Genomic DNA, 9722 nt, shown 5'->3' on the forward strand with positions numbered 1-9722 from the left:
CTAGTCTTCCTGGTGATAGATACTTCAGTCTCTTAGTTGAAATCGTTTAAGATAAGGAGGCGAGGAAGTAGCCAGCTCAGGAAAGATGATTGGACACCAGAGAAATAAGGATGCCTTTTATAATGAAATTTGGGACATGAAACTCTGTCTGTTGAGTCAGGAAGAGTCATTGATGGTCTAGCAATTGTGATCAACTTCTCTCAGAATTGGCCTTGGAAATTCGAATGTGGGTAATGCACCTTATTTGATCAATCTGTCATTCCTCCTCGAGTGATCGCAGTAGAAGTAAAACACATACATTATAGTTCGACACCAAACGAGAGACCGTTGGGGGTTTCAAGGTGAATACCAGCTCTGCAGGACGAAGTAAGTGAGATCAACGAGACGGTTCCGAGTGAGCGTGGGGAAGGCGGAAACTAGGTGTCTAACATAACTCAATCTCACTCTGACTCTTGTCTTCGAGATCTACTAAGAGTCAAGGACAGAGGTCTATATTGATGATTATATCGAATGGACTAACGTTCCAATTTGTAAATGGCCCATTGATTTCTTCAGGCTCTGATCATGGGAACTTGCTAGACATAAATATGACTGCCGACCGCGCAAGTGTTTCCATATAGCCAACATTTATGCAAGTCCAGCGCCAATGAAGAAGCTCAAATCGTCTCCCAATGAGGCGGGTGGAATTGTGCCGCCGATACGAACGAGTGGCATGCAGAACTCAAGTGCAGGGGAAAATTGGAGTTGAGTTGCGCCGCTGCGGCAAGGAGAGAGCTCTGTGATTGATGGTTGTGTGCGAAGTGCCACCACACTTTGACGCTTATTTTCAATGTTGGATCTTAGCAGACTTTCAATGGATTCATCAAAGTGTACCATGCATCCCATCAATCTCGTTACCAAAATTCCACAAGTCCTCATTCTTACAATCTGGTGCCATTGATGATCGAATCCAACAACCTTGCCGTATTTGCAAGAGTCTCGTCTGCATGCCTGTATCCAACCACCTGAACACAAATTGGGGCATCTTTGTAGAGTTCTGGGCCAGTATCTAAATGGTAGAAATGTCAGTTGCAATCATCCGAACGAAAAGTGGAATAAATTTATGCATACAAAGACTGTAGACCTTGGCATCTTCAACCCCATACTTTGCGTTGCTCACATCGTCTGATACGTCTGATTCTTGCACCTTGCCCACCGGAATCACAACGGCGGGATAATCGAGAAAGTTCCACAACGCGGTATACGTTGCTGTTGTCCACGTATCTAGAGGTACGGCTGTGTGAGGTGCCGGAGGCATCAGAATTGCATCGAGATTGTTGTCGCGGAACAGGTTAAGGTATTGTTTTGCGGCGGCTGCGCGGCGTACGTTTAAGTCAAAGAACCCTTGAAGGCTCGTACCTTTCATCGTTAACAGACCAATTGCTTCTAGGGATGGCACGATTGGCTCTCCTGTTCGGGCGAACTGTTCAATGTAGTACTAGGAGTCGTTTACGTCAGTTTAAGGATTGTAACCTAGGATTTCTTTACCCACATCACTTCCGGACAGCGAGCAGTAGCGCAATTGGTCTTCATAGTGTTCTTTAACATCAGGTAAGACAAGAGGGACAATTTCAACATGACCACTTCTTCGAAGAAGCCCCGCCGCCGCTTTCAGACCTCGACGAACTGGAGGCGAAGGTGTGTACATGCCATCGTCTTCAACCAAGCCGATACGGAGCCTTTCATTGACGTGAAGATTCTGCCACGAAAGGGACACTGCCGTTTTGTCGTACTTCCAGGTCTTGGCCTGCATGATCGATTTGAGGAAGAGGGAGCAGTCCCGAATCGAGGTAGCCAAAGGTCCAGCCGTCGATCGCACACCGTCTGTTCCTGGCACGTTAAGATCTCGCACACCGCCGTGTGGGACTAGTCCTACGCTGGCTCTGAATCCGTAGAGTCCATTGCAGACCGATGGGACACGAACGCTTCCGCAGATATCAGTGCCGACCCCAAGCAGACTCCCTCGAAGAGCGATAAGAGCACCTTCGCCCCCAGTGCTTCCACCTGCAGTCAGGGCTGTGTTCCGAGGATTCAAAGTTCGACCGAAGATGTTATTGTCACTGTCAGCGGTCATGATTGACTGAGGGAGATTGGTCTTGCAGTAGAGAACTGCGCCCAGATCAAGCAGCAGGGCGGCGAGAGCACTGTTTTCCTCTGCGGGTTCATTCACATAACAGCCAAGTCCCGTCGATGTGTCCGTTCCCAAGACTTGGAAGCTGTCTTTGAGGGAGATGGGCAGTCCCCAGAGAGGTGGGAGGGCTTTACTTGGGGTCGCTTGTCGTTTTCTGTCAAGTTGACGGGCACGCTCGATCGCCTTGTCAAAGAAGATTTCGGTCAGGCAGTTAACCTGCCCCAGTATCAGTATCGTGCTTAATGAATTTGATCAAAAGGGTGAGTTGGCTAACTTACCAGTTGCTGAGCAATAGCGGCCCTTTTACAAAAGGCGACAGTCACTTGCTCAGCAGACCAAACCCCTGAATTGAGCTTTTGGAGCAGAGAAGTAGCATCATAGTTAGATGTGATCTCGCACTCAATCTCGCCCAAGATGTCGCAAGTGATGGGTACTTCCAATAGATTAGTGGCATGGCGAAGGGTGTTCGATGAGACAAGCCAGTCTTTGGGAATACTGTTGCTCCGTTGCAGCTGTTTCTCGGCAGCAAGAATTCGAAAATCCTTGAGAATTGGCGCCATTGTGATTTATCGCAAACTGAAGTACTCGAAGAATAGATATTTGCATTTTTCTGTGTGAGAATGGACGCCCTATTTATGTTTTCGGCCAAGGACCTCGTCGACTTCACTTGTCGATAACGACATGGAAAATGTTGAGGAATGTCGGTTCATGCAACCCAATCCGAAAGTCCCGGTTCCTGTCTGCATGACTCCCCATCATAAATGTCCCGGTTCTGATCATGGGCGCCTTTGGAATCTAGCTTCAGTCAATGTGTCCACAATATCTGACTTGGTCTCCACCATTAGCCATACTGTTGAAGGTATTCGAAGTGACATACTTACTGACCAGGCCGGAACAAAGAGACCCGGTCAACCTTCCGGTCAACCTCCCGGTCTACCCTGACCAATCATACTTCCGGCTTGTTACAATCACCATGAGCGCGTGCACTGAGGCTGAAGCCGGCGCTTACCCGTCAAAGAACTATCAAAGTGCATGACTAGCAACACTGACTCTTGTTTCGAGCATCGAGACTTGGTGGAAAAGAGATGAGATGCGCTTTGACATAAAAGTCGGCCATGCAAGCGAAGCCGACGATTAGCCGGTGTACTTCCTTCCACATTGCTGCAGGACCATGAGTACACAGTTTTCATCGACTATGTATTCGTTTTCCACAGCTCGTATCATTGGCCAGGTGTTTCCATATATCATATACAGAACGTAGTGAGCAACACTCCTGCACGTTTTCCCCCACCTTACAGGCCTCTATATCTCCAAACACCGAATGGCAACATCGAGGGGCCAGAGCCGGAAGGTTAGAACAGCATGCGATCGATGCTATGAGCTCAAAGAGCGATGTACACGTACCTCCATTACGATTGAGTGTAAGAGATGCCAGAGATTAGATATTATCTGCTCAACCGTCCGTCCAGTAAAAAGAGCGGGGCGAAGACCACAGCATCGAAAGCAATCACTTCTTAGGACCACGCCATCATGTCAATCCAGCAATGCAGCAGCTGATGCAGTTAATATTGCTATGTGGTTACAGAGTGTATCCGACCTTAATCAAAAGGAGAAAGAACTCTTGACATTCCTCCTTGGGCGGCCGGAAACTCTCGATTGCTATGTAGTAGGCTCTAGCTTCCAAGCTGCCGAGCAGCGCTCACTCATGGCCCCTCTACCTGCTGCTTTACCCGTACTCAAGGATGCCTATCTCGCATATGCTGGTGCACTCAAGCTATCACAACCCAGCAATGTAACGGAAGTGGATAAAGAGATCGGTCTCCGCTATGCATCATCTGCTATGACAACGTTGATGTCACTCCCTGTTGCGACCTTCCAGGACGCGAATCTGTGTCTCACATTGGGAACAGTGTTGGCATTATACGTGTACTCAGCCGTCGGTGTAGGCATGGCGGACATCTGTCATTACTGCCTCAGTACAACCAGTTCATTCATCAAGACCGCAGGATCAGATACAGAAATGGATTCGTGGCAGAGTTTTCTTGTGCTGCTAGAGATCATGGACTGCGTGGTTCATCGCCGCAGGCCAACGCTGAGAATCCAGGTACAGACGCTCGAGAGTGTCGACCGCCACCTTGGCCTCTGTGTACCTCTGCTACCATACTATTATGATCTCTGTGTTATCAGCCACACATTAAGGAGTAGCGCTGACACAAGCTACTCGGTTCACATCCAGAAACAATTAGATGGAATCCACCAAGCTATTGAAGAATGGCAGCCATCGCATGGGGACTTGGTCGATAAGTTTGAAGCGGCAGAAGTTGTCAATCTCCTCGCTCAAGCAAAAGTCTACCGCTTAGCGGGACTGCTCATCAGCCATCGATTACGATATGTATTTGGGCAACAAGACCGCCAGGCCGACACTTGGTCGAAAGAGATCATGATGGAGCTTGAACTTGCTCGCAAGTTTACGAAGCAGTCGATTCGATGTGTGACAATGCCATTTATAGCTGCAGCTATTGAGATTCGAGATCCTAGCGCACGTCTCAAGGCACTGAAAAATGTCGATGAATATGTTGATCAATTCACCCCAGTTGTGCAGGAGGCTACAAGGACATTTTTAGAACGAGTTTGGCATGAGCGAGATGTGAAGATTACGACGTGCTGGTTTGATTCGCTGTCTAAACCATGTGTTGTGTTGAATTCCATAGATGCAGCTTGCTTTGGGTAGCTAGTAGTCTCAGATGTATCTTGCTTCACCCAAGGTCGTCGTCTAAGCGGGTTCAAACAAATCATCATTTCATGTATCAGCATCAATATTCGACATTCAATAGGTTTAAATCTCTAGAAGTCTCTATAGACACTCAATCAGAAACAAGTACCATACTACCGCCACTCATTACTACCCTTAAATTATACTCCAACTTTGACAATAGTAAAACATCTGGAAGTGGTGATAGAGTTGGTAGCAGCAGAATTGTTGACAAGGATGACTCGACCTCAAATTGAAAAAGAGAAATTCTATTCTTAACTAGAAGTATCAAATTATGCAAGAAAGACTGGACCTGTTCCTCCTTCATATTGTCCACAGAACAGCATCAGGCGAAAGACTAGGTCCGTTGTGTTTGAAGCTTTCTACGTACGTAAACCTAAGTTTATATACCCTTCCAAGAGTCCAAATCTACCAAAACTCCAATATAGTGAATGTTCCACTGCACTTGATAACAAAACCACACGGACAGTAAACTGTGAATCAGACTCAGGAAATTGCAGGAGATCTCTGAGAACCACGCTACTGTGTATAAGTCGTGGCCTGTATTCCAGATCTGACACTTCTTGTCAAGCGGCTGCGTCCCCTTCGCACGAAGACATTTGCTTTGGTGAGTACTTCTCTGGACCACATGTCGCGAGAGATCTAGGAACAAGGAGACACTGACAAAGCGATTTGGATATTGTTGTGATAGAGAGAAATGTTGGCAGTGGAAACTTTCTTGACAGTGAGAATGTCTCTTGACAATGCACAACTTCTTGACACTGCAGAACTTCTTGACAACAATGATCTGGTTATTGGACGGGACATCTATCTCTCATACCAGTGCATGATCAGCCCTTACTTTACTTGTCCAGCTTGTGAGAAGACATATCAGGCTGACATATTGCGACATCTGAAACAAAGATGCTCTATCACAAAGTTTGTGTTCTTTTGAACCAACATTTCCCAAGGAACAAGGAATCGTAGCATGATATATACTCAACGCTAGCGTCATTCACAAGAGTCGCAATTCAAGCCTTACCATTCAATCTCAAATCTCAACCTCAAGCACTTCCCTGCAGTCAGCAAAGCACGCTAGTGAAAACAGATAAATACAGCCCTTCCTCTCCCTCTCTCCTATCTATTGTACACCACATCCAATATGCTGCCGCGAGATCTGGAATTTAAGAGCAACTCCCGGGACACTTCGCGGCGCACAACAAGTGGTTGACTCTATGTTATTTACAGTCTGTGGCTCAAAAGCATGTGTATTTAGCAGGTTAGCACTTGTCGACAATAACAACCGTTGGGTCAAGCTGACAATAGATGAATAATTGACAGCAAAAGAAGCTTACAATTGAGCTTGAATCAGTTGACGCTATTGTGACATAGAAAAAAGTATCATATACTAAAAGTCTGCGAAAGTTTCACAAATGAAACAATAATAGTTAACACTTTTCTCCCGGCCTCTCATAGACACAAGTGATCGGTCGATAGGTCGGGACTTCGGGTACTTCTTAGTAAATAATGTTTACAAAGTCGAAAAAAAAAACACGCTTTTATATAGATATTCACAAATTAGATTCGAAAACTATTCGCAACATTAATTCACTTTTCATAGTCGTTCAAAAATCACAAATTGAATTCGAAAACTACTCGCAATATCAATTCACTTCTTATAGTCGTTCAAAGATCATGTTTCAGCTCGACCTCACTCAGCAAAGGACGCTAGTGAGAACGATAAATACGAACCCTCCTCTCCTCTTGACCACACACACTGAGCACCGAGAGTGGCCCGGAGCCTCTACATAGGAGTTACTCTGGTGCATAACAAGTGGCCGGGCTTAGGCTGCATTCATGAAACTTAACCTTCTGTCCAGTATTAAAGAGGATTAATGAATGTCGACAGTGATAATGCTTGATTATAGCGTACGAAAGGAATTGGCAACAGATGGAAGTTTAACGGCAAAGAAAGATTAGCAAGAAGAACTATCTGTTCATCTGAGCGACGGCGGTGGTAATATTCATCAACAATTATCTACTACTTAACAACAACAAACCCCACGACAAGAGCAAAAGTCTTGACAGCAAAAAAACTTATAACAGTACATCGACAAAGCAGCACGCCAACGCCACGCAAACAAATAGCACGACATGCACTTCCCACCCAAAACAAGAAATCCACACAAGCTAGCACTCAGCTCATGTGGTCAGGGAGACGCTCTCTAGCTTCTTCTTCTTCTCTGCCTTCTTCTGCGGATCCAGAGAAAGGAAGGCGGTGAGGGGGGTATTTATATATCTTGCTTCAAGTCAAACGATTCTGCCGTAATGATGTTCACTACAATGAACTTGTTTTACTAGTGTGTGAGTGTTGTGATATATTGACAATAGTACAGAGCAAATAGTAGCATTGTAGTTGACAATGGACAAGAAAGTTGGTGTTTAGATTATTGTTGGGTAATTAAAGTAAGAATTTGGAAAAGGTAAATGCTGCAAATTCTTTAGAGTTGTTTGGGGACATTTGGGTAAAAGAATGTCTAAGATTGTGAACACACTTAGCACGGTTCAAAGTCTTTATTTTATTTCTTAACATTTAAGTAAGAGGATATCTGAGATTATGGACGCACTTGATATAATGGAAGCTCACTCGAGTTACTTGTTAACATTTAGGTAAATGAATGTCTGAGACTATGTACACACTTAACATAATGTAAGCTTACTCAAGCTGATTCAGGATACCCGGGTAGGAGAATGTTTGAAGTTGTGTGCACACTTAACATAGTGTCTGCTCACTCAAGCTAATTCGACATCTAGGTAAGAGAATGTCTGGGATCGTGGAAACACTTGACACTATCTAAGGTATACGATATTGGTCCAGACAATCAGGGCAGCAAAAGTCCTTAAAAGAAGAAATCAAAAACCATGCATTGTAAGCTCTCAACTCCAATCGCAACAGGGTATTAAACTTTCCCAACACAATAAACTCCTCGAACACCCCTACTTCTCCCACGCCCTCTGAACCTCCAACTCCACATCCCCCATCCCCATCTCCCTCCCAGCATAAAACTTCCCCCTCATCCCCAACCTCTTCTCGGTCAGCCATTTCCGTCCCCAAACCAACAATCTACTTAAGCAAAAAATAATTACAATCGCTACCGCGATCCCAAACACGTATCCGACAACCGCCCCCTTCCCTACACCTCCAATGTTTGTTTTCTTGCCATTCGAGTCAAGGACATCGTTCGGTGGATTCGGATTCAGGAACGAGTAGACGTAGTAATGTTTCGTTGCGACAGTCGTGTATGCAAGTCCGCAATAGAGCGCGAGCAAGACGATGAGCCAGAGGAGGTGGATCCAAGGCGCGGGGTTGATGCGCGTGAAGATTATTTCGAAGAGGCCAAAGGCGGAGTTGAGGGCGTGTTGGGAGATGTTGGACCAGAGGGCGAAGGTGGTGGCGAAGGAGGAGAAGAGAATTGCCCAGTAGACGATGGTGACGAGGAAGGGGAAGGTGGTTATTGTGGACCAGAAGAGGTAGTGGAGGGCTTGGAGGGGTCGAGGGAGGCGGTTTAGGAGGGGGGTGCCGCCGTTGAGGGCGTAGGTGAAGGTGTGGAGGGCGGCGACGAGAAAGTAGAAGCAGATTCCCCAGTAGCAGAGGACTGGGAGGGTTAGTATTTGTGGGAAGAAGGTGTTTGGTATGAGGATATACCTGTGAAGAACGAGAATGATTTGCGGACATCGTGAATAGTGTTTCCGTCATGGTCTGTAGCCTCCCAGCCGATGATAAAGAATGTGACGGTAAAGGCGTACAGAGACTGTTCAGATGTTAGTACATATGTTGAGTATATTCTGCGTGGAGGAAACGTACAATCAATGCTCTAACACCAAACAGAACCCATGGTCGCAGCAACCAGGAAGTCTCGAATCGATGACTTGGATCCCATAGGTCGTTACCGAACTGAAAGGCCTCAAATCTGTTGTATCTCCATTTCGCCATCTCCCTGATCAGCCAAACGCGTGTTAACGAAAGTCGTGGTCCGTATTCCAGCTACGGTCTCCGTTCAGCCTCGAGATCCTCACTGATCTACGACGGACAGAGGAGATATTTGAGCAATTGTTTCTTCTACACAACAGATGGAAAGCTTGTATTTGCATGAGAAGAGATCGTTGGACCACAATTGTCGTCGTCGATGTTCCCACCTGCCAGACTGGTGTGGTGGTCGAAGAGTTGGTATCCTGGTCTGGTGTCGGTCTTGGTTCCGAATTGGGGTGGAACGCACGAGATTTGATGCACGATAGAGTGGAAGATGAAGATCGTGTTTTGAGTGCCGGATAAGGGATTTGATGTTACGATCTCGACTGGTAATTGTTGGGTAAGGGAGACAAGACGAAAGAGATGGAAGATGGTAATGACATTCTTTTCGTTTGCTTTTGAATATGGCGTCGTTCAGCTGATTGAACGTAGCACAAGGCTGGATTATGCAATTGTGAGAGGTGCGATGCATAAAGGGTCCAGTGCAAAGCCAACCCATTTTGGTATCTCGTTTCGGGCACTATCTTCACTTGGTGCAACTTGAGACGAGTTTGCGTCGATAAGCACGCATCTCCATGTCGGCAAGAAGATGGGCGAAACCTTCGAGAACATTTTCAAACGCGGCAACTCCTGAAGAAATCATCCGAATTTATATTGCACTTATGGAGTTCCAGGGAAGAACGTGTCTGGGGTTACTTTTATGTGGTGTGCGACACTACCTTACTAGCGTTTCTCGTCTTGGTGGCTACTATGAGCCTACTATGAGTACA

General features: G+C 46.1%; 3 protein-coding genes across 3 annotated transcripts; 1 reads left to right on the forward strand and 2 right to left on the reverse strand.

Annotated features, from left to right (window-relative positions):
- Window positions 1-460: 460 nt before the first annotated feature.
- Window positions 461-3137, reverse strand: LY89DRAFT_25621 (amidase). Its single transcript, XM_018206235.1, has 5 exons — window positions 3052-3137; window positions 2449-2997; window positions 1532-2386; window positions 1111-1477; window positions 461-1048 (listed from the first exon to the last, which is right to left on the reverse strand). Exons 2-5 carry the CDS (start codon window positions 2728-2730, stop codon window positions 921-923), a joined length of 1632 nt encoding a protein of 543 aa, XP_018078980.1. The 5' UTR covers window positions 2731-2997; window positions 3052-3137; the 3' UTR covers window positions 461-920.
- Window positions 3136-4967, forward strand: LY89DRAFT_25815 (uncharacterized protein). Its single transcript, XM_018206252.1, has one exon. The coding sequence runs from the start codon at window positions 3492-3494 to the stop codon at window positions 4899-4901; it is 1410 nt and encodes a 469-aa protein (XP_018078981.1). The 5' UTR covers window positions 3136-3491; the 3' UTR covers window positions 4902-4967.
- A 2952-nt stretch (window positions 4968-7919) lies between these two features.
- On the reverse strand, window positions 7920-8916 carry LY89DRAFT_572894 (uncharacterized protein; the record flags this gene model as incomplete). The annotated part of the gene is made up of 3 exons (XM_018208665.1): window positions 7920-8578; window positions 8629-8734; window positions 8788-8916. The coding sequence occupies 3 exons, from the start codon at window positions 8914-8916 to the stop codon at window positions 7920-7922; spliced, it is 894 nt and encodes a 297-aa protein (XP_018078982.1).
- Between the last annotated feature and the right edge of the window lie 806 nt (window positions 8917-9722).

Source organism: Mollisia scopiformis, assembly GCF_001500285.1.
Source record: "Mollisia scopiformis unplaced genomic scaffold LY89scaffold_1, whole genome shotgun sequence".
NCBI classification, from domain to species: Eukaryota; Fungi; Ascomycota; class Leotiomycetes; order Helotiales; family Mollisiaceae; genus Mollisia; species Mollisia scopiformis.